The sequence below is a fragment of the Staurois parvus genome, unplaced genomic scaffold, assembly GCF_062004578.1.
Source record: "Staurois parvus isolate SC_StPar_1 unplaced genomic scaffold, SC_StPar_1.0 ptg000315l, whole genome shotgun sequence".
NCBI classification, from domain to species: Eukaryota; Metazoa; Chordata; class Amphibia; order Anura; family Ranidae; genus Staurois; species Staurois parvus.
In genome coordinates, this window is record NW_028318111.1 from 112,921 (window position 1) to 138,498 (window position 25,578).

Consider the following 25,578-nt stretch of genomic DNA (forward strand, 5'->3'; position numbering starts at 1 on the left):
CCCTAAGTAACGATTCTGTGGCCCTAAGTAAAGTTTCTGTGGCCCTAAGTAACGTTTCTGTGGCCCTAAGTAACGTTTCTTTGGCCCTAAGTAACGATTCTGTGGCCCTAAGTAACGTTTCTGTGGCCCTAAGTAACGTTTCTGTGGCCCTAAGTAACGATTCTGTGGCCCTAAGTAACGATTCTGTGGCCCTAAGTAACGTTTCTGTGGCCCTAAGTAACGTTTCTGTGTCCCTAAGTAACGATTCTGTGGCCCTAAGTAACGTTTCTGTGGCCCTAAGTAACGTTTCTCTGGCCCTAAGTAACGTTTCTGTGTCCCTAAGTAACGTTTCTCTGGCCCTAAGTAACGTTTCTGTGGCCCTAAGTAACGTTTCTCTGGCCCTAAGTAACGTTTCTGTGGCCCTAACTCTCTCCCTTAATACAGCCAGGTCTGCCTCTCTTGAATGACTGGAGGCAAATGGAGAATTCTAAAATGGCCGCCATTTATAGCTCGACCATTACACAGTGCTGGCTGGCTGGCTGCTGATTGGCTAATGCGATCACATGTCATGAATGAATGCATTATGGGTCAGCGCGCCTTGTCTGCGCGCCTTCCCAGACATCCCCGCTCCGTCGCCGCACATGTCGCCGCCATTTTAGGAAAAATTTTGATTCGCGCATCCGAAGTATGCTAATTTTCGGATTCGTCGCGAATCGAAATTTTCCTAATATTCGAAACGAATTCCACTTCGCCTAGTTCGATTCGCTCATCTCTACCTAGCACATCAGTTGGGATATGATACCTAGCACATCAGTTGGGATATGACACCTAGCACATCAGTTGGGATATGACACCTAGCACATCAGATGGGATATGACACCTAGCACATCAATTGGGATATGACACCTAGCACATCAGATGGGATATGATACCTAGCACATCAGATGGGATATGACACCTAGCACAGCAGATGGGATATGATACCTAGCACAGCAGATGGGATATGATACCTAGCACATCAGTTGGGATATGACACCTAGCACATCAGATGGGATATGACACCTAGCACATCAGATGAAATATGATACCTAGCACATCAGATGGGATATGACACCTAGCACATCAGTTGGGATATGACACCTAGCACATCAGTTGGGATATGACACCTAGCACATCAGTTGGGATATGACACCTAGCACATCAGTTGGGATATGACACCTAGCACATCAATTGGGATATGACACCTAGCACATCAGATGGGATATGATACCTAGCACATCAGATGGGATATGACACCTAGCACATCAGATGGGATATGATACCTAGCACAGCAGATGGGATATGATACCTAGCACATCAGTTGGGATATGACACCTAGCACATCAGATGGGATATGACACCTAGCACATCAGATGGGATATGACACCTAGCACATCAGATGGGATATGACACCTAGCACATCAGTTGGGATATGACACCTAGCACATCAGTTGGGATATGACACCTAGCACATCAGATGGGGTATGATACCTAGCACATCAGATGGGATATGACACCTAGCACATCAGATGGGTCTGCTCTAAAGCAGTATTAAACCCAAAAGCAAATGTTTATTATAATGCATCTCACCAAATGGAGTGACTGCATTAGTTTTTTTCTTTTTATAGATTTCTTTTTTCACCTGGTAAACAGGTCAGTAAAGCTGTTGTATATCAACAGAACAATATGTTCTGCAGATGTAGTAGTTAGAGGATTGAGACAAACTATTTACTACTGACAGGGGTGCTTACAATGATCAGCTTTTATTTGTGTAAAACCTTTATCCCAGAAGAACAAAAAAAAAAACTGTTGTAACCACTTATAAAGTGTGAGCTGGAATTTGGCTTCAGTTTGTTAGTGTATCCCCAATCTGCTAGTACATCTAACACTTCCCTCCACCCAGACTGACAATGCTGCTGTCCGTTGTGCCTCCTGTGCTCCTTCATCCAGAGTGGGTGGCGCTCTAATACAGGAGGTGTGTTACTGGCCAGATCACCAGGTGAAAACAGAGAGAAGAAGCCTAAAAAGAGAAAACGAATGCAGCCACCACATCTAATGATTGGTAAGTTGCAATATAGTACTTTAGATTGTACGCTCCTCGGGGGCGGGGACTGATGTGAATGTACAATATATATGTAAAGCGCTGCGTAAATTAACGGCGCAATATAAGTACCTGAAATAAATAAAATATAAACTTTTTTGTTTTTTGCGGTGTAATACTGCTTTACGTTATGCTCACACTCCTGGATTTTCATACACAGCAGTCTACAGTTATAATTACACAATTCATTCCTAGACACGGCTTGCTATTGCATTTCCTATTGTACATCCATGGCAAGAAGTCACAGAAAAGTAACAAATAATAATTTTACAATTTTGCCCACTTTATGTGTCAGTAATATGGCTAAAATAAATTATTTAAAAAGTAGTCGATTCATTTATTGTCCTGCCTTACAAAACCACAAAGCTGGGTGGGGTTTTTAGGTTTCTTGCGTCACATGCAGCTTTGAGTACCTGGGTGATTCCGGTAACGCCAGCACTGGGGATGTTCGATCCAGCACCGCACACTCCACCCAACATTCCAGAGAGGATATTTCCCACCCCCTCCATGCATATGCCACGGTTACAGGAGTGAAACGGAAGAGGGGGGCAGCGCAGCATCCGGCCACATAAGATGTAACACCCAAGGGAAGACAGGCAGGAGGTCAAGGTCATGGCAATGCCCACACTGAGAGTCTCCAGACTGAGCCGTGGCCATCCCCAGGCCCCTGTATGGACAGAAGGTAAGAAAAGTAATCAGTGAATCCAGAACTGATTAGTCCCACTGACCACAGTCCAGCCCACAAAATTTAAAGGACAGTAAATTGGCCCTTAGTTTAGACAATTTGAAGACCCCTGCTTTAAAGGATGTCCATGTCCTATGGAAAAAGATATGTTTGTAAAAATGAGAACCTGCTGAAACCAATGACTGCCCTTTACTCATGGGCAGGGGCGGACTGACCATATGGAAACTCGGGCATTGCCCGAGGGCCCGGGGTCAGTAGGGGGCCCCATGAGATGCCCCTGGTACCTTTTTCATAGGCTTTTTTGAGTTTGGGCAAGGACACGGCCCCATGATCCCCTATTGTCCGGGGGCCCCATGAGTTGTCAGTCCGCCCCTGCTCATGGGTCTTCACCATACCTTTCCTCACTCTGTAAACTCATACCTAGAGATGGGAACTGAAACCATGGGGCCGGTTCTGTAGAGTTTTCCTCCAAGTGCATTCTGATGTTGAAGGACCCAGATGTGTTCTGTACCAGGCGGAATTCACTCGGAAACTCGATCTTTTCATGCGGCACCCAGAACACGCACACCATCCAGATACAAGAAATGCAGAGGAACATCTGTTGTAATGACCATAAATAGAGAGAACTCTAAACCAAAGCACTGCGGCCATCCGTGTATGAATACCTGGGATACAAGGACTCGGGACTTACAGACAACATGCGAAAGACTGGAGCAAACTTCTTCTCTTCTCCTCCTTTCTTATTCCAAATGTAGACAGGGAAGTGAAGGGACCGCAGGGTTTGGGACAAAAATGTGGTCACTGCAATGAGGCTGTAAAGGACAAATATTAGAGATATTTCATAGTCAGTCATTTTTTCTAAATTTGAAAGGAGGAGAGAGCACTGAGATTAGCCAAGATCTCCACTTCCTGTAGAAAACATAAACCGTATATACAATGTTTCCTTTACTTTATATATATATATTTAAAAGCATTTTTTTCCTTTTTTTAAAGTCCTAATTGTATTAAAGAAAAAAAATATATACAGAATCTGTATACAACCCTTTAAAGCAGCGGTCTTTAAACTGTGGCCCTTTGTTTGCATTAATCCAGCCCTTGGGTCACCATTCCTCCTACTGATACCAACAATGAGGTACCATTCCTTCTATTGAAACCAACAATGAGGCATTCTTTCCAATGACATCAACAATGAAGCACTATTTCTTCCATGGCGACCAACAATGGGGCAATATTCCTTCCATGGACACCAACAATGGGGCAATATTCCTTCCATGGACACCAACAATGGGGCAATATTCCTTCCATGGACACCAACAATGGGGCAATATTCCTTCCATGGACACCAACAATGGGGCAATATTCCTTCCACGGACACCAACAATGGGGCAATATTCCTTCCATGGACACCAACAATGGGGCAATATTCCTTCCATGGACACCAACAATGGGGCACTATTTCTTCCATGGCCACCAACAATGGGACAATATTCCTTCCATGGACACCAACAATGGGGCAATATTCCTTCCATGGACACCAACAATGGGGCAATATTTCTTCCATGGCCACCAACAATGGGGCACTATTTCTTCCATGGCCACCAACAATGGGGCATTATTTCTTCCATGGCCACCAACAATGGGGCATTATTTCTTCCATGGCCACCAACAATGGGGCACTATTCCTTCCATGGCCACCAACAATGGGGCACTATTCCTTCCAGTTACACCAACAATGGGGCAATATTCCTTCCAATGGCACCAACAATGGGGAACTATTCCTCCCACTGACACAAACAATGGGCACTATTCCTTCCACTGACATCAACAATGGGACATAACTCCTCCCACTGATATAAAAAATGGAACATTATTCCTTCACTGACACCAATGATGGGGCACTATTCCTCCACTGACATCAACAATGGGCCATAACTCCTCCCACTGATATAAAAATGGAACACTATTCCTTCACTGACACCAAAGATGGGGCACTATTCCTCCCACTGACACCAATGATGGGGCACTATTCCCCCTACTAATAATAATGATGAGCCACTATTCCTGCAACTGACATCAACAATGGGGCATTATTCCTCCCACTGATATGAAAGATGGAACACTATTCATCCAACTGATACCAATGATGGGGCACTATTCCTCCCACTGATACCAATGATGGGGAACTATTCCTCCACTGACACCAATGATGGGCACTGTTCCTTCCACTGAGACCAACAATGGTGTCATCCAACCGCCCATTGAGGAGAGCGAGTAGCTCTGTGTCCGCTCTGCAGCAGCGGAGCAGACACAGACCTGTCATCCGCTTGCTCAGCGGGGATCAGCAGAGAGATCCCCCGCTGAGCAAGCGGATCCGCTAAATGGGTCCGCATCCTGTGAAAGGACCCTTAACCACTTGCCTACCCCCTTCCTGCCCAGGCCAATTTTCAGCTTTCAGTGCTGTCACACTTTGAATGACAATTGAGCGGTCATGCAACACTGTACCCATATAAAATTGTTATAATTTTTTTGTCATAAATAGAGCTTTCTTTTGATGGTATTTAATTGCCGCTGAGGAGTGTTTTACTTTTTGCGCTATAAATAAAAAAAGTGCAAAAAATTTGAAAAAAAAAAGTTTCTTTATTTTTATTATAAAATTTTGCAAACAAGTAATTTTTCTCCTTCACTGATGTGCGTTGATGAGGCAGCACTGATGGGCGGTACTGATGAGCACTGATAGGCAGCTCTGATGGGCACTGATGGGCACTGATAGGCAGCACTGAAGGGCACTGATAGGCGGCTCTGATAGGCAGCACTAATGAGGTGGCACAGATAGGTGGCACGGATAGTCAGCACTGATAGGCGGCACTGACTGGCATCACTGCTGGGCACTGACTGGTGGCACTGCTGGGCACTGAGTGGCACAACTGCTGGGCGCTGACTGGTGGCACTGACTGGCGGCACTGCTGGGCTGCACTGATTGGCACTGGTGGGTGGCACTGCTGGGCACAGGTGGGTGGCATAGGTGGGTGGCACTGTTGGGCACAGGTGGGTGGCACTGTTGGGCACAGGTAGGCAGCACTGCTGGACACAGGTGGGTGGCACTGATGGACACTGGTGGGTGGCATAGGTAGGCAGCACTGCTGGACACAGGTGGGCGGAACTGGTGGGTGGCACTGCTGGGCACCGATCATCCGGGCACTGATGATCAGTGCCCTGATGATCGGTGCCGATCCCCGCTCTGACAACTGCCGGTTCTCTGCAGTACTTTCCTCACTCTCTGACAGCGTGAGGAAAGTGCAGCCGAGACCCGATAATTGCATTTCCCTGTGATCAGCATGTCATTGGACACGGCTGATCACGTGGTAAAAGGCCGCTATGATTGGCCTTTTACCACATCACGTGATCAGCTGTGTCTGTAGGACACAGCGATCACCGAGATCGCCAGGTGCGCGTCCCCGGTCTCGTGCAGGAGAGCACGTTCTGGGATGACGTCATATGATGCCCTCCCAGAACTGGCCGGCTGCCGTGTAGCCGTCATTCAGCTATCTGTGGTCGGCAACTAGTTAAGAGCAGCACGATTTGGCTGTGGGTGGTTGCAGGTGGGAGAATCAAGCTGTTCCTGCACCCGCGAGCACCCGCAGCCAAATCGCAATGCTCTTGGGAGACGCGAGAGGCTGCCATTCATTCTTAATAGCACCTCCAAGCTTCTCAACCTTCTCAAAGCGTTTACAGGTGTGGGCACTGCAGGAAAATCGCATGGTCATAATCACCATGCATTTTCCCTGCGGCCCACCATGCAAGCACCTTTTTTGTGCGCCACCCGCACAGTGTGAACCTACCCCTACAGCTAACTGATGGAGCTTAGGGATCTTTAACATGCCTGGTATTTATGAAGATCTAATTGATCCAAAGGAGTAACCCTCTTTCCACCTTCTCCTGGCTAAGAAAGGTTTTAGACAGCTTTAGAAAACCTGTAATTCTCTGTGCATCTTGCATCCTGGGTGCAGCATGTACTACATTTCTAAAACAAATAGTGTATATTAAAAGAACAAAAATAGATCTACAACAGCTTAAAAAAGGATCATTTAAAAAAAAAAAGTCAAATATCACAAACCCAAAACTATTAAAGTTTCCCTTTTAAAAACACGACTTCTTGCCAGAATCATTGTTTTTACCATTTGAGACGTTTATTACAAAATCCTATTTGTATCACACAGTTGCAATATGTATGACAACTAATGCTTTGCTACAAGAAATGTGTACCTCCTTTTGTTTCTGAGTTCTTGGATGTTTTGATACGCTGTCCATTGTAATTTTTTTAAATGAAAATATTAATAAAATTTAAAAAAAAAAGGAAAAAAAAGAAAACGTTTCTTTCAATATAAGAGACATGGTTTGACTTTGGCTTCTCCTTGTACTTAGTAATATGAAGGGTTCCCACCAGTCCATTGCCATTGATATGCAGCTAAAACATATATACTGTAATACCAAATATAATCCCAAGATGGCACTGCAGGCAAGGTTTGTACTTTCAAAGCTTTGTCCAAAAACTCAGATATGCCATTTACTCCATTTTTTATTTCTTTACTTTCTGGCAGCGCTTACAGCGCACAGTTGATAGCGGGGGAATATGTTGATGTTTTCAAGTGTAAATAAAGACAAAACTTTTTTTTTTGACGTTTTTTTTTGTTAGATTTGGATAGAATTGAGAGGGACTAGAACCCCTGTCAGGTTTTGTGTTGCAGCCTGTGCCCCCTTTAAGATTCATCCTCTCTATTTGTCCTGTTTATTGTTATTATTGAAAGTGTAAGTAAAAGAAAATCCAAAATTTTAGGTTGTCCCCAGAAAAGTAATAGAGGAGAAATCTTCTATTGGGGATGGCGACCTGGGGAGGGGGGGACATACATGGGATTCCCTCAATTTACAGGGACTTCTAACTTCATGTTTTTGCTATGGGACAAGAAGTGAAGGTAAATCTTCTCAAAAAGAACACAGAGGGCAAAAAAAACTGATAAGGGTTCTACTCTATCCAAAATAAAAAAAAAAAAAAATTGCCTATAGATCTAAAGTTAATTTCAACAACAAATATCTACATTTAGCAAACCCATTAGAAATGCTTAAGTAAGGGGGTGTGGTTGGGTCCTTCTGTGGTGCAATAGGCTGCAGTGTCCCTGTTTGTATATACAGGTGTACCTCGGTTTACAAACGCCTTGGTTAGCGTAATTTTTGGTTTACGAATGAAAATCCATTAAAAATAATGCCTCGGTTTATGAATTTTTTTCACAATATAAAGTAAGTTTCCCCAGAATGCATTGTGCCTGGGAGTTTTATAGCGCCGGCCCCGTACCTTTAAAGTGCGCTTCATTAAGAGTTTTGAACAGATAAGACTTTTTTTTACTTTTTTCTGACCTCCGGAACGGATTAATTGGTTTTCCCAATGCATTTTTTTTAATCATGTCCCTGTGCAGTATTTATGCCTTGAAAGTGTACTTTATAAAGATTTTCAAACAGATAAGACTTTTTTTGACTTTTTTTACTTTTTTCTGACCTCAGGAATGGATTAATTGGTTTTCATTGCATTTACGAATCAATTTTTAATCATGTTCCTGTACAGTATTTATGCCTTTAAAGCAGGGGCGGACTGACAACTCATGGGGCCCCCGGGCAATAGGGGATCATGGGGCCCCTGTGTCCTTGCCCAAACTCAAAAAGGCCTATAAAAAAGGTACCAGGGGCATATCATGGGGCCCCCTACTGACCCCGGGCCCTTGGGCAGTGCCCGAGTTTCCAAATGGTCAGTTCGCCCCTGCTTTAAAGTGCACTTCAAAAAGAGTTTTGAACAGATAAGACTTTTTTTACTTTTTTCTGACCTCCGGAACGGATTAATTGGTTTTCACAATGCATTTTGTTAACCATGTCCCTGTACAGTATTTATGCCTTCAAAGTGCACTTTATAAAGAATTTTGAACGGATAAAAGGCTTTTTTTTAACTTTTTTTCTGACCTCCGGAACAGATTAATTGGTTTTCAATGCATTTACAAATTAATTTTTAGTGATGTCCCTGTACAGTATTTATGCCTTGTAAGTGCACTTTATAAAGAGTTTTGAACAGATAAAAGACTTTTTTTTACTTTTTTCTGACCTCCGGAAAGGATTAATTGGTTTTCAGTGTATTTGTTAATTAATTGTTAATCATGTCCCTGTACAGTATTTATGCCTTTAAAGTGCACTTTATAAAGCGTTTCAAACTGATAAGACTTTTTTTTACTTTTTTCTGACCTCCGGAGCGGATTAATTGGATTTCAATGCATTCCTATGGGAAAACAATTTTCGGTTTACAAATTTTTCACAATACGAAACGTCCCAGAGAACGCATTAAATTCGTAAACCAAGGTACACCTGTATTCACAGGATAATTTCTCCCCTGGGACTTTAAATGCAGCCACACATTCTCTATCATAAAGCACATTTATTTATCCAAAGCACGTACATGTACATTCCATTCTAGTTAAAAGGGAACATCACAGTTCAATAAGAAACCCCTGAAAGTTGTGTCAGAAGAGCACTGCACACTTCATGCCGCCAATAATTCTTCAATGCATTTCAATTGCACTAACAATCTTCATCAGGGGGTAACACGGGTAGTTATTCTTGGGGGATCAGGAAGGAATTTTTTTCACTGCAGGAGCAAATTGGATCATGCTTTGCTGGGTTTTTTGCCTTCCTCTGGATCACTAAGGGTGTAGGATTATAATTTTTTTTTTTTTTTAATGATTGAACTGGATGGACCTTTGTCTTTTTTCAGCCAGACTAACTATGTAACTATGTTCAGTGGATTGATTCTTTGTCTAGATGGTGATGCTCCCCCAAGCCCACCACAGAGCGCCCACCGGACCAAGTGTCCCCACAGTCAAGCCCACAAGGGGTCACAGTATTTGACCATCAGGGGCGCCAGCACGTTCGACTCCACAGTCTAAGCCAAAAAGTGGAAATACTTAAAATTCCAGATGGAGAGAGAGGACCTGTGTAGGATGTAAACGTAAAGCCAGAAAAAAGAACCATCTGTGGTCTGTGGTTGGTCCAGCTTGGAGAGCTGTGCTGTGCAAGTGGCTGATTTATGCTTCATTTTATTGGATAAGAATGGTATAAAGTGAGCGCTCTTAACCAAGCAGCTAAAGGTAATCACAGTGTACCCATAAAAAGCGGAATAATAATATTGTGTCCCCATAGGAAGCAGCTTGCTATGAGAGCACTCAGCAGGGGGGTAGAGCCAAGAGCACCAGCGGGGGATCAGGGGTGTTCTGTGCAAAAACCACTGCACAGTGCAGCCTGTTTACAGCCAATTCTTATCTATAGGAATTCCTGTACTCCAGCAGTGGCTGCATGACAGCAGGTTCCCCTATGGTGACAACAGCGGACCGTGCCTGTGTAATATGCGTTGAAAGTCCCCATCAGAAGCTTGTATGACAATGCAGGAGCACAACTGGGGGACAAGGACAGAGCGCTGTCACCTTATAACAGGAGTGACTGAACAAGGACATTCATGATCAGGGAGCTAAATCCATTTGCAGGATCCCTGTAGTGCTCATCTATTACCACCAGAGGGACGGAGTTCTTGGAGTCTGGCTGATAATCATACCAACCTTAAGGGGACCTCCGGATCTCTGATACATCTTCCCAGGCTGATTGATCCAAAGATTGGAATTCACCCTTTCCATCTACTTTAGGATTCCAGGAGACATCCATTTATGTGCATTTTCCATGCGCGTCCGGTGAGTGCGCACTCTTTCCATTGCTTCCTGGTCTTCATCAGTTATTTCTTGGGACTATATATTTATATCCAGTTAACAACTATGGACTATTTGCTTTTTGCACTTATCTCTTAGCGCTGCACTCTGTTATTATTATTATGCTTCATTTTATTGGCCTTACATTTAATCCTACACAGGTCCTCTCTCTCCATCTGGAAGTTTAAGTATTTCCATTTCTTGGCTCGCACTGTGGAGGCGAACATGCTGGGCTGGTCCGGTGGGTACTTTACGGCGGCCCTGGTGGAGCATCAACCTCTAGAGACAGAATCTATCCACTTAACCTCCCTGGCAGTATGATTATTTCAGATTCTTGGTGCTGAAAGCGGTACCATTATTTTGCATGGAAATTTGGCGTTTTATATTGTGGTCCTGTAATTTTTAGGAATAACTCACTGAAATCTGTCCTACAAGAGTCTAGTAAACATCCCGGGGATGATAAAACTTGAAACACGAAATCATAAATTATAATTTAATAAACAATCATAAAAAATAATAATATAATAATAAACTTAATTCAATAATATAATCAAACCAAAAACACTGAAATGTGAAATAGAGCGCCAAGTTCGCACATCGCTGAGCAAAGTCGCAGAATCGTTTTCAGTGTCTGATGATGAATTCCCCCCACGAATCATTATCACTCAATTCTGCAAGTGGTTCTGATTTACTATCGCTGTTCTCTAGCCGGTCTAAAACCGCTTTTGACCTAAAGGGACGCTTTTTGGACGCCATGGACGTTTCTCAGTTTCCGGGCAGAAAGAACAGTAAAAATGCAGGGAGGGCGCAGGACAAAGCACTCGGGACAAAATGTATGTGAAATGGTTTGATACAGGAATATTATACTATGTGATTTTAGTGATTTTAGTGAATGTCACTTTTTGTCATTTTCAAATTTCCCGCCATTCCGTCCCCCGTATGTTCCGACGCTCACAGGGGATGGAACCCGGAAGAAAAATGCCGGCATCCGCTGGATTACATTGCCGGGGACACTGCAGGAGGGACATTGCGGGAGCGCAGGACAAGGTAAGTGATTGAGGGATCCCGGAGCAGCGCCTCAGTGTATTCCCGAGTGTAGCTCGGGGGGGGGTTACCGCTTCTGGTACTGAAACTTTACCCCGAGCTACACTCGGGAATACCGCCAGGGGGGTTAACAACTACACCTGTAACCCCCTGATGAAGATTGTTCGTCAAATTGAAACGCGTTGGGGAATTATTAGCAGTGCAGTGCTCTTTTGCCACAACTTTCAGGGGTTTCTTATTGAACTGTGAAATTCCCTTTAAACTTGAATGGAATGGACATGTACATGCTTTTATGTTTTGGATAAATAAAATTTGTGGGGGTTTTTTTATGACAGAGATTGTGCGGCTGCATTTAAAATCCCAGAGGAGAAGTTTTTCCGTAAAAATATAAAAACAGTAGAAACGACTGGATACACCATCATAGGACTGGATTAGGCTTACCTCATGGAGATGCTCCAGTTGAAGGAACAGAGCTGGGCTGCTGGCTTGTAGCAGGAGAGGCCAATGATGGACAACGCCGGGGCAATGACCATTGGACCACAAAACTGCAGAATCCATCCCCAGAGCCCAGAGATTCCTGTAAGAACTTGCAGAACTCCTGAAACTAGCAGTGCCCCTGAAACCTGTTAAAAGAAATTGTAAGTATTTTACACAATTACAAAATGTCCAACTGGCCGGAGTAAGATCTGGATTGCAATGGAGAGGACATTGATGAGTATGAGTAGTGGGCTGCTCTATGGAGAGGTGGATAGCACCCCAAGTCTGTAGGATCACCCCATGTGTATATCAATCTCCATTAAAAGTCCAAAGGCAGAGATGGATTGAAGAATATGTTGAGACAAAAAAATATATATATTTCTGCAACACATGCACATTTCTCTATGTTTTATCCATTTAAACACTAGATTACCAGCCTGTAATACCCCTCCATCTTTACATTTTCAGTGCAGTGATAGTTTGACTGACCATTACTCTACCATGCAACACTGGATCACACTGAATCATATACTATGCTGGTATTGAGGGGGTTAAACCATGGAGCTTCCCACATGGAAGAAAAATATATTTTAAAAATATTCTTCCCAAATATATTGACATATATTTGAAATACTACAATTTTGGCCATATTCAATATATTTCAATAAATACATATATATCTATATACAGATGAAACTCAAAAAATCAGAATATCATGCAAAAGTTCATTTATTTCAGTAATGTAACTTAAAAGGTGAAACTAATATATGAGATAGACTCATTACATGCAAAGCAAGATAGTTCAAGCCGTGATTTGTCATCATTGTGATGATTATGGCTTACAGCTCATGAAAACCCCAAATCCACAATCTCAGAAAATGAGAATATTCCATGCAATCAATAAAACAAGGATTGTACATAGAACAATATCGGGCCTATGAAAAGTAGAAGCTGCATATGTACTCAGTACTTGGTTTGGGCCCCTTTTGCAGCAATTACTGCCTCAATGCGGCGTGGCATGGAAGCTATCAGCCTGTGGCACTGCTGAGGTGTTATGGAAGACCAGGATGCTTCAATAGCGGCCTTCAGCTCTTCTGCATTGTTTGGTCTCATGTCTCTCATCTTTCTCTTGGCAATGCCCCATAGATTCTCTATGGGGTTCAGGTCAGGCGAGTTTGCTGGCCAATCAAGCACAGTAATCCCGCAGTCATTGAACCAGGTTTTGGTGCTTTTGGCAGTGTGGGCGGTGCCAAGTCCTGCTGGAAAATGAAGTCAGCATCCCCATAAAGCTCATCTGCGGAAGGAAGCATGAAGTGCTCCAAAATCTCCTGGTAGACGGCTGCGTTGACCCTGGACTTAATGAAGCACAGAGGACCAACACCAGCAGATGACATGGCTCCCCAAATCAACACAGACTGTGGAAACTTCACACTGGACTTCAAGCATCTTGCAGTGTGTGCCTCTCCATTCTTCCTCTATACTCGGGGTCCTTGGGCCTCTCCATTCTTCCTCCATACTCGGGGTCCTTGTGCCTCTCCATTCTTCCTCCATACTCGGGGTCCTTGGGCCTCTCCATTCTTCCTCCATACTCGGGGTCCTTGGACCTCTCCATTCTTCCTCCATACTCCGGGTGCTTGGGCCTCTCCATTCTTCCTCCATACTCGGGGTCCTTGGGCCTCTCCATTCTTCCTCCATACTCGGGGTCCTTGGACCTCTCCATTCTTCCTCCATACTCAGGGTCCTTGTGCCTCTCCATTCTTCCTCCATACTCGGGATCCTTGTGCCTCTCCATTCTTCCTCCATACTTGGGGTCCTTGGTTTCCAAATGAGATGCAAAAGTTGCTCTCATCAGAAAAGAGGACTTTGGACCACTGAGCAACAGACCAGGTCTGTTTTTCTTTAGCCCAGGTAAGACGCTTCTGACGTTGTTTGTTGTTCAGGAGCGGCTTGACAAGAGGAATACGACATTTGAAGCCCATGTCCAGGATCCGTCTGTGTGTGGTGGCTCTTGATGCACTGACTCCAGCCTCAGTCCACTCCTTGTGAAAGTCCCCAACACTTTTGAATGGCCTTTTCCTGACAATCCTCTCCAGGCTGCAGTCATCCCTGCTGCTTGTGCACCTTTTTCTTCCACACTTTTCCCTTCCACATAACTTTCTATTAATGTGCTTTGATACAGCACTTTGGGAACATCCAACTTCTTTTGCAATTACCTTTTGAGGCTTTCCCTCCTTATGGAGGGTGTCAATGATGGTTTTCTGCACAACTGTCAGGTCAGCAGTCTTTCCCATGATTGTGATTCCTACTGAACCAGACTGAGAGACCATTTAAAGGCTCAGGAACCCTTTGCAGGTGTTATGGCTGAATGAGCTGATTAGAGTGGGACACTTTGAGCCGAGAATATTCCACCTTTTCACAATATTCTCATTTTCTGAGATTGTGGATTTGGGGTTTTCATGAGCTGTAAGCCATAATCATCACAATGATGACAAATCACGGCTTGAACTATCTTGCTTTGCATGTAATGAGTCTATCTCATATATTAGTTTCACCTTTTAAGTTGCATTACTGAAATAAATGAACTTTTGCACGATATTCTAATTTTTTGAGTTTCACCTGTATATATATGTATACATTTTTTTTCTGTTTTTTTGCACTTACTGAACAGATGTAACAATTGTGTATTTAACGGACCAAAATCTAAGGCATTTTTCCAAGTGGAGGGGTGAAAACATGTCTCTAATGCCTGCAGCAAATAGACACACACACATCCCCTTTCCCGATGTCATACTGACCTCCCTGATTGGCTGGATGTCACTCTGCAGCTGTCCGCATTCATTTCCTGTACAATTTTTCTGACCCTGGGAATCTTAATGGAAAGAGTTAAAAAAAGTAATTTAATGAAAATAAAATAAATAAAACTGCGGCCAATCAAATTTTTCTCCGTAATTGTTCTGATTTTCTGCTGGCAAATTCCATAATTCTATTACGATTTTCTACTCTAGGGAACAGCTAGGACACATTTCTCACAATGAAACCAGAACATCAGCTCCAGGCATGGTTCCACTCAAAGGATCAAGCTGCAGCCTTTCTGTATATACTAGTATGGGGTCCTATTCATGTTCCTGTGTCTATAAAAAGCTCTTTAGAAATCTTTTACTGATAGAAAGCTATAAAGCAAACCCGCTTTTAAAATTCATACCACACAGAGGGAATTCCAGGCTGGGATCTGTCAGAGTGCATCCATCATCCTCCACTCACTACAACTGTCACCCTGCCACTGCCAGCCACAGATACAGTCCGTCCGTGACACTGATTGTGTCTTTAATATTGCTACTGGAGGCATCTTATGGCACTTTTTTTTGCAAATTAAAAGAAATTTTGCCATTTCATGTTTTGTTGATTTGATATTTTCTACTGTTTTTAAAATGTTTCTCGGGGGGGGGGGGGGGGGGGTGCAAGTAACTGGTCTTGCCTAGGGTGCAAACTAGTCTAGCACCGGCAATGACTAAACAGTGCTATACTGTGCTAAATTGTACTACACAGTGCTATACTGTTCTATATTGTACGACACAGTGCTATACCGGGCTATACTGTACTACACAGTGCTATACTGTGCTCTATTGTACTACACAGTGCTATACTGTGCTCTATTGTACTACACAGTGCTATACCGGTCTATACTGTACTACACAGTGCTATACCGGTCTATACTGTACTACACAGTGCTATACCGGGCTATACTGTACTACACAGTGCTATACCGGGCTATACTGTACTACACAGTGCTATACCGGGCTATATTGTACTACACTGTGCTATACCGGGCTATATTGTACTACACAGTGCTATACTGTTCTATACTGTACTACACAGTGCTATACCGGGCTATATTGTACTACACAGTGCTATACTGTGCTCTATTGTACTACACAGTGCTATACCAGGCTATATTGTACTACACAGTGCTGTACCGAGCTATACTGAACTAAACAGTGCTGTACTGTGCTCTATTGTACTACACAGTACTATATTGTACTACACAGTGCTATACCGGGCTATACTGTACTACACAGTGCTGTACTGTGCAGTGTAGTGAGCAACATACCCTTGTGTCCCCCTCTGTGCCACAGACCTAACTGCCCTTTCTAGGACACTTTTTTTATTAGCAGCAAGTGTTTGTGCTTGCTATCCTATGTGCCACAGCTTTGCTGTTTTTATTTTTTTCCGTTAGGGTCTTTTATTTAATCTATTCATTTTTTATTTGTGTGGTTAGTTTCTAAGATATACAGTATATATATATATATATATATATATATATATATAGACACAGTATATTGTCAAAAGTATTGGGCCGCCTGCCTTTACACACACATGAACTTTAGTTGCCCCCCAGTCTTAGTCCGCAGGGTTCAATATTGAGTTGGCCCCGCCCTTTGCAGCTATAACAGCTTCAACTCTTCTGGGAAGGCCGTCCACAAGGTTTAGGAGGGTGTCTATGGGAAGGTTTGACCAATCTTCCAGAAGTACATTTGTCAGGTCAGGCACTGATGTCGGGGGAGGAGGCCTGGCTCACAGTCTCCACTGTAATTCATCCCAAAGGTGTTCTATGGGGTTGAGGTCAGGACTCTGTGCAGGACAGTCAAGTTCCTCCACCCCAAACTGGCTCCTCCATGTCTTTATGGACCTTGCTTTGTGCACTCATGCGCAGTCATGTTGGAACAGGAAGGGGCCATCCCCAAACTCTTCCCACAAAGTTTGGAGCATGAAATTGTCCAAAATGTCTTGGTATGCTGACGCCTTAAGAGTTCCCTTCACTGGAACTAGGGGGCCAAGCCTAACCCCTGAAAAACAACCCCACGCTATAATCCCCCCTCCACCAAACTTTACACTTGGCACAATGCAGTCAGGCAAGTACCGTTCTCCTGGCCACCGCCAAACCCAGACACGTCCATCGGATTGCCAGACAGAGAAGCATGATTGGTCACTCCAGAGAACACGTCTCCACTGCTCTAAAGTCCAGTGGCGGCGTGCTTTACACCACTGCATCCGACGCTTTGTATTGCACTTGATGATGTAAGGCTTGGATACCGCTGCTCGGCCATGGAAACCCATTCCATGAAGTTCTTTCTTCTGGCTGAAGGCTACATGAAGTTTGGAGGTCTTTAGCTATTGACTCTGCAGACAGTTTGTGACTTCTGTGCACTGTGCGCTTCAGCATGCTCTGACCCCGCTCTATAATTTTACTTATGAGTTGCTGTTGTTCCCAGTTGCTTCCACTTTGGTATAATCCCACTAACAGTTGAGCGTGGAATATTTAGTAGCCAGGAAATGTCACGGATGGACTTATTACACAGGTGACCACCTATCACGGGACCACGCTTGGAGTCACTGAGCTCCTGCCTGAGAGCGACCCATTCTTTCACCAATGTTTGTAGAAGCAGTCTGCATGCCTAGGTGATGATTTTATACACCTGTGGCCATGGAGGTGATTGGAACAGAATTCAATAAACGCAATGATCTTTTAAAAAAATAAATTGAAAAGGTACAAAAAAATCTACATTCCACAAAACAACAAAAATTCAAAAGGGACTTGGAAGATTGGAGTAAGGGGGAAATTTTTGATCTTACCAATAATAGAGGAAGAAGCAGATCTAGAAATAGACGTTATACTCCTAATAAAAAGGGCCCACAATCATCTGATAGTGAGGAGGACAATATTCATAATAACAAAAGATCTGTTAATTTTTTAGACATATCCAATGGGAACCCAGAACAAGGGATAAGACAAGAACAAAATATTCAAGGAACTCCAAGAAACAAAGAGAATGGAGGAAAACCAACTATAATAAAAACCAACACAACAGGTCGGACCTGAAGTCAGAAGACTCACGGAGTCCTGACAACTTTAATATTGAGGAAACCAAGGATCTAAAAGTGATCAATTTATCTGAATTTCAACTCAATCCTAACCATAAAAAACTATTGGAAAAAGGTCTGTCTTTCTCTTCAGCAGAAACAATGAATGAATTTGAGGTCTATAAAGATATAAATCTATTTTTAAGAAATGTTTTATTACGAATGACTCATGATTTACCTGAACCCAGGGGTGGACTGACCGTTTGGAAACTCGGGCACTGCCCGAGGGCCCGGGGTCAGTAGGGGGCCCCATGAGATGCCCCTGGTACCATTTTCATAGGCTTTTTTGAGTTTGGGCAAGGACACAGGGGCCCCATCATCCCCTATGGCCTGGGGGCCCCATGAGTTGTCAGTCCGACCCTGCCTGAACCACAAAAAAATGATAATCAAGAACAAGATGAACAAAATCTTCAGACCCTCATTGATCTACTAGAAGAGAATGACAAATGAAAATGATTCCTTTGGTATTGAGACTGATAAATGGAAAGGGAAATCCAGATTATGGATAAAATCTCACAAAATGCCCAATATTAATGATAATAAATGGACTAGTCTCTTTTTGGAACTAGTACATACTGACCTTAAGAAAATAAAATGGAATAAAAACGTCCCTGATAATCTAACTAAGGAAGAACAAAAGGCCTTATTTGAGCTAAAAAATGCCACGAATATAGTAATTAAAAGAAGTGATAAAGGAGGTAATGTGGTGCTATTAAATAGTAAGGATTATGAAGATGAGGTCAAAAGACAACTTAACGACACCAATACCTATATGAAATTGTCAGGAAATCCCTTTGAAAGAATAATTGAGATTTTGAATGATAAAATCTTTTATGCTTATGAGGAAACTTTATTAACGAAATCAGAATTTGATCTTTTGACAACAGAAATATATAATCTTCCTTCTTATTATACCATTATAAAAATCCTTTGAAACCACCAGGCAGACCCATAGGGGTTTATTTACTAAAGCTGGAGAGTCCAAAATCAGACTCCCTTCTGCATAGAAACCAATCAGCTTCTAACCTCAGCTTGTTCAATGAAGCTTTGGCAATGAAACCTGGAAGCTGATTGGTTTCTATGCAGAAGTGAGTCTGATTTTGCACTCTCCAGCTTTAGTACATAAACCCCATAGTGTCAGCAGTAAATGGACCGTGGAAAAAAGTGGTAAGTATGTAGAAGACTTAATAAAGATATGGTAATGAAATTACCTTCTTATATTCAGGACACTAGAGATGTATTATCAAAAATTAGAAATATACCAGTACCAGAAGGAACCCTTTTAGTAGGAGTGGACGTGTGTCAGGGCAGGAGCGGTGGAATGGGCAGGCAGGCCCAATGCTAGGGGCGCGCAGGGCGCGGAGTCTAAGCACCAGGCTGCCTTTCACCAGGGCCCCTGATGGTGGGGATGGACTTGATGCAGCCTGAGACCAGGTCGCGGTCCCCGGGTTACCCCAGCTGCGGTAACGACTGCCGCCAATGGCGTACAGCTGGTGGGAGCCAGATGGAAAACGTAGAGCGTGGTCGGACAGGCCGGGTTGATAACAACGGAGCAAACAGTACAAGACGGTAGACAAGAATACTCAGGTCACGGGCCGGGTTCAGCAACGGGAGGTCAGGTAATGGGATAAAGCAGAGAATAGTCTTGTCCAAGCCGAGTCGGTTACCAGGAGAGCAACGAGAACAGAACAAGAGCTTGCTGCAAAGGAACATACAGGACACGAATGCAAAGAGCAACTGCAGACAGCAGGCTTAAATGTGATCAGCCACACCCTTTTGGAGAAGGAGCCACAGAGTCCTGAAAGCATAAAGACTCCCACCATGCTTTGCAGGAACTTAAGATGGATGCCAGCACATGGAGCAACACAATCTCTGAGGAAAGGTAGGACCTTGACAACGTGGAATATTTATACACTTCTATCCCACATAAATGGGGAATAAATGCGGTATCCCACTACAATCAGGGGTGTATTTACTACAAAGCAAGGGCGGCATTTTTCAGGGGGGCAGCATTGCCCGCCCGGAGGAAGAAGGGACACACACGGCATGGGAACCAGCTGGGATCTGAGAGAGGTTCTGGGCTGGTTGACGGGGTATGCAGAGCCCGACTCTCATTCCCGGGGATGAGAAGGTGAAGGTGAGTGTCTTCTCTCTTGACGGAGGGGGCGATGGTACTGGAAAGCTCTCTTGGATGGGGGGCAGGGGTCAGTTTGGTCAATGACAGGCTCTTTTTGCGGGGGGGGGTGGTGTTGATTGGTGTCAGGCTCTTTCTGCGGGACGGAATGTTGGGGGGCCAATTTTGGTGTTGCCTAGGGCAGCACAAAACTTAAATACACCACTGATGGAAACACAAAATGAATTTATCATTGAGCTGTTAGGATTTGTGCTAAACCATAACTGTTTCCAATTCATGGGTATAAACTACCAACAAATTAGAGGAACTTCTATGGGAGCCCCTTGGGCACCAGCATCTGTGTGTTTACATTTGGGCCTCTGGAAAAACAAATTGTTTACCAAATGCCAGGATACATCAATCATGTCTTACAATGGCTAAGATTTATTGATGATGTATGGAAAGGTTCGGAGAACCAACTGAAGGAATTTATTAACAAATTAAATTTAAATGATAGAAATATTCACTTGACGTTTAACTATAGTCAGGTTGAGATTCCTTTTCTTGACTTAATGATAACAAAGGAACGAGACCAATTAACTACAAAAACTTTTAGGAAAGAAACAGCAGCAAATTCTTTATTGCATGCTACAAGTCATCAACCCAAAAACCTTAAAACAAGGTATCCCCATTGGACAGTTTCTCCAAATTAGGAGAAACTGTTCAAATACAACACAATTTCAACATGAAGCTACTTCCATGTATAAGCGTTTCAGAGATGGAATATTCTCATAAAACACTAAGGAAAGCAAAGGGAAGAGCATCACAAGCTCAAAGAGACATTACTGGATACAAGGGTCCAAGAACAGACTCCAAAATTTAAAGGGCCTATCTGGTTCATTACTAAATATGGGCAGCAATGGCAAGAAGTAAAAAATACAATGCAAAAACATTGGCATATATTGACAGCCAATTCTATTTATGCAAATATAGTGGGAAAAAAACCTTCTTTAGTGGCACGTAGAGCAGCTAATCTAAATGATATACTAGTAAGATCAGAATATAGAAAACCAATATCAAATAATTGGCTAACTGGACAACCTACATTGTCTGATATGTATCCATGTGGACACTGCCAAATTTGCCCCATGTGGATAAAATTAAGAACTTTCTAAATTCTGGGAGAACTAAACTCTGTAATATTCACAATTTTATTAGTTGCTCTAGCTCTAAGGTTATATATATGATTGAATGTCCATGTAAAAAACTCTATATAGGAAAAACTAAACGTCAATTGAGAATCCGTATAGGTGAACATCTGAGAGATATCAGATCTACACAAAAACCCAAAGATAATGGAAGGGAAAATCCCCTAGCTCAACATTTTAAAGAAATCCACAATGGACAAATTGATGATCTAAAGGTAAAAGGAATCTTTGCTCTTAATATCTCCCCAAGAAGGGATGACTTTGATAAATTATTGTTACAGAGAGAGAAATTCTGGATATACACTCTTGAAACTTTGGTTCCTAAAGGCTTGAATATTAACCTCCCTAGCGGTCTGATTATGTCCATATTTCTGTGCTCAAAGCGGTACATTTTTTTGCATGGAAATATGTTTTTATTTTATTGTAGGCCTGTAATTTTTAGGAATAACTCACTGAAATCTGTCCGAACAAGAGTCTATTAAACATTCCGGGTAGGATAAAACTTGAAACACAAAATCATAAATTATAATTTAATAAATAATCATAAAAATAATAATATAATAATAATAAATGTAATTCAATAATATAATCAAACCAAAAACACTGAAATGTGAAATATAGCGCCAAGTTCGCACATCACTGAGCAAAGTCGCAGAATCGTTTTCAGTGTCTGATGAGGAATTTCCCCCACGAATCATTATCACTTAATTCTGCAAGTGGTTCTGATTTACTATCGCTGTTCTCTAGCCGGTCTAAAACCGCTTTTGACCTAAAGGGACACTTTTTGGACGCCATGGACGTTTCTCAATTTCCAGGCAGAAAGAACAGTCAAAATGCAGGCAGGGCACAGGACAAAGCACTCGGGACAAAATGTATGTGAAATGGTTTGATACAGGAATGTTTTACTATGTCAAATTCATTTCTAAGAAAATGACAGTTTAAAAAAATGTTTAAATTTGCCGCCGTTTTGGCCCCCATACGTCCCGACGCTCGCAGGGACCTGAACACAGAAGCCGGATGCCGGCATCGGCCGGAGGAGATGGCCGGGGACACTGCAGGGGACACATCGTGGGAGCGAAGGACAAGGTAAGCACTGCAGGGAATCCCGGAGCAACGCTGCAGTGTATTCCCGAGTGTAGCTCGGGGTTACCGCTTTTGGTACTGAAACTTCACCCCGAGCTACACTCGGGAATACCGCCAGGGAGGTTATGCTCAATTTTAAGGTATTTCTGAATTGAGATCAATTAATTCTGAATGTTTGCCATGTTAAAATATTTTGCCATTGGTGAATTATTTACCATTACTGATATACTGACAATTGTAATTCTTTTGAATGAGTTATGATGGATTTTAGTCACTAGGGGGGTGCTGTATATTATTCCCAATTAGAATATAGGGTATTTAAGCAGCCATCAATGTCTCCTCCCTATTCTGAAGAAGTCTGCACTGATTGGCGGATGAAACGCATCAATGTAATGTACTGATGTCATCACACCCGGAAGCAATGTCTCACGTGGTTGATATCACAAACTGGTGAGAGCAGCTACAGACACTGCGCCACTTGATATGCCTTCCGATGCAGCGGGAACTCTGCACGACAAGCAATCTACAATATGAGGTCTGACCATCACCCTGATTATTATTATTATTATACAGGATTTATATTATTATTATTATATAGGATTTATATTATTATACAGGATTTATATTATTATTATTATATAGGATTTATATTATTATTATTATTATTATACAGGATTTATATTATTATTATTATTATTATATAGGATTTATATTATTATTATTATTATTATTATTATTATACAGGATTTATATTATTATTATTATACAGGATTTATATTATTATTATTATTATTATTATATAGGATTTATATTATTATTATTATTATACAGGATTTATATTATTATTATACAGGATTTATATATTATTATTATAAAGGATTTATATTATTATTATTATACAGGATTTATATGGCGCCAACAGTTTGCTCAGCGCTTTACAATATAACGGGAGACAATACAGCAACAATACAGTTCAATACAAGAGGGATAGGAGGGCCCTGATCCTGGGAGCTTACAATCTAGGAGGGAGGGGCTAGTGGTACAAAAGGTAGTAACTGTGGGGGATAGACTGGTAGGAGGAGTAGAAGATTCCATTATCAGCTGAGGGCAGGATAGGCTTCCCTGAAGAGATAGGTTTTCAGAGATCGCCTAAAAGTGAGCAGAGTAGGCGATAGTCTGATAAATTGGGGTAGAGAATTCCAGAAGATGGGGGAAGCTCTGGAGATGTCCTGGAGACGAGCATGGGAGGAGGAGACAAGGGAGCTAGAGAGCAGGAGGTCGTGCGAGGAGCAGAGAGGACAGTTTGGGTGATATTTGGAGACAAGATTGGTGATGTAATTTGGGGCAGAGTTATAAATGGCTTTATATGTTATTGTTAATGTTTTGAATTGTATCCGTTGGGCAATGGGAAGTCAGTGGAGGGATTGGCAGAGAGGGGTGGAGGACACGGAGTGGAAGCCAGTGGAGGGATTGGCAGAGAGGGATGGAGGACACTGAGTGGAGGGCAGTGGAGGGATTGGCAGAGAGGGGTGGAGGACACAGTGGAGGCCAGTGGAGGGATTGGCAGAGAGGGGTGGAGGATACTGAGTGGAGGCCAGTGGAGGGATTGGCAGAGAGGGGTGGCAGATACAGAATGGTTGGTAAGGTGGATGAGTCTGGCAGCAGCATTCATGATAGACTGAAGAGGGGATAGCCTGCGATGAGGTCGGCCAATGAGGAGGGAGTTACAATAGTCAAGGCGAGAGATAACCAGGGAGTGAATAAGTTGCTTAGAGGCTTCCGAGGTTAGGAACGGGCGTATCTTGGAGATGTTGCGGAGGTGAAGTCTACAAGATTTGGACAGCGATTGGATTTGGGGCTGAAAGGACAGATGGGGTCCAGGGGCGGACTGACCATTTGGAAACTCGGGCACTGCCCGAGGGCCCGGGGTCAGTAGGGGGCCCTATGAGATGTCTCTGGTACCTTTTTCATAGGCTTATTGCCCGGGGGCCCCATGAGTTGTCAGTCCGCCCCTGATGGGGACTGTGTGGGATATTCATCTTATATCTACTACATGACAGCTAAGTTACAGCACACTGAGAATTCAACTTCTTGGAAACAGCTTGGCTCTCGGCTATTACGACGGTGGTGATTGCAATGTACTACAAATCATCGTTACTTGCTATTACACACCTCACCTGAAGTCATGCAATTACATCTCAGCTGTACTTTTCATTTACCATGATGTCTATTTGGAGGAATACCCTAAGGGGATAAAGATATCCATATATTTTCAGGATATTTCAAGATTTAAACCACACAGTATTCAAGCTATGAAGGAACATGGGACAGTATGAATCTTTCAACACTGTATAATTCCATAGAATCTTTCTTTTGCATTCTACAAACGGACATAAATTTTTTCTATCTGCATTTTAATCATTGCAGTTCCCAGGCATCTGAAGTCCATATACATCTAGATCCATGTCCAGCCATATTTTTTGGTCTATTACCAACATTTAACAAGTATAGTCAATATGTCAATTATATAAAGCCATGATTTACATGGTAAAATATGGTATCATATGTAACATAACAGCGCTGTTAATTATCTCTAACCAATTTTCAGTGAATTCCACTAAAATATATTAATGTTGTAATGGAACTGACCCAGTCTGCGCTTGGGTACGTCCGTTATTATACCTCTTTCCCGTCCGAACACCGACCACAGACACCACTGCAGACCATACAAGACTAGACACCACCAGTCTTGAAGTAAACCAGGAAATAGACTCCTTTATTTTAACACAGATACAAGATATATACATTCAAGGGAACAACCCCCCTCCCTGCATAATGACACAGGGCGGGGCAATCTACCTTTAGTAACAAGAGACACACCAACAGACAGTCCCATCAGGAGGCAGGGCTGCTGGAAACACCCCCCACCAAGCCAATACACAAACACATACATCCCATAATAGTTTGCTCCCAAGCAAGACACACAATAGAACAAAGATCTGCAACCACATGGCATTAAACAATCAACAACCCCCCACCCCAATATTAGGACAGATCACCCTGTACCCCTAACAGGCACAGGGTGACTTACACATAATAGGGATATGGGGAGCTTAGACAGGGGTCTCCCCACCTCTCAAAAG

The 25,578-nt window shown here is 42.8% G+C and overlaps 1 protein-coding gene across 1 annotated transcript in view; it reads right to left on the reverse strand.

Annotated features, from left to right (window-relative positions):
- Positions 1–25,578, reverse strand: part of SLC23A3 (solute carrier family 23 member 3) — an 87,233-nt gene that overhangs the window by 28,773 nt on the left and 32,882 nt on the right. The window contains exons 4-8 of the mRNA XM_089683561.1: positions 14,908–14,981; positions 12,077–12,258; positions 3,496–3,616; positions 3,225–3,402; positions 2,533–2,786 (exon numbers count right to left, since the gene is read on the reverse strand). Coding sequence (XP_089539687.1) covers positions 2,533–2,786; positions 3,225–3,402; positions 3,496–3,616; positions 12,077–12,258; positions 14,908–14,981 — 809 coding nt within the window. The remainder of the gene's footprint in view (positions 1–2,532; positions 2,787–3,224; positions 3,403–3,495; positions 3,617–12,076; positions 12,259–14,907; positions 14,982–25,578) is intronic.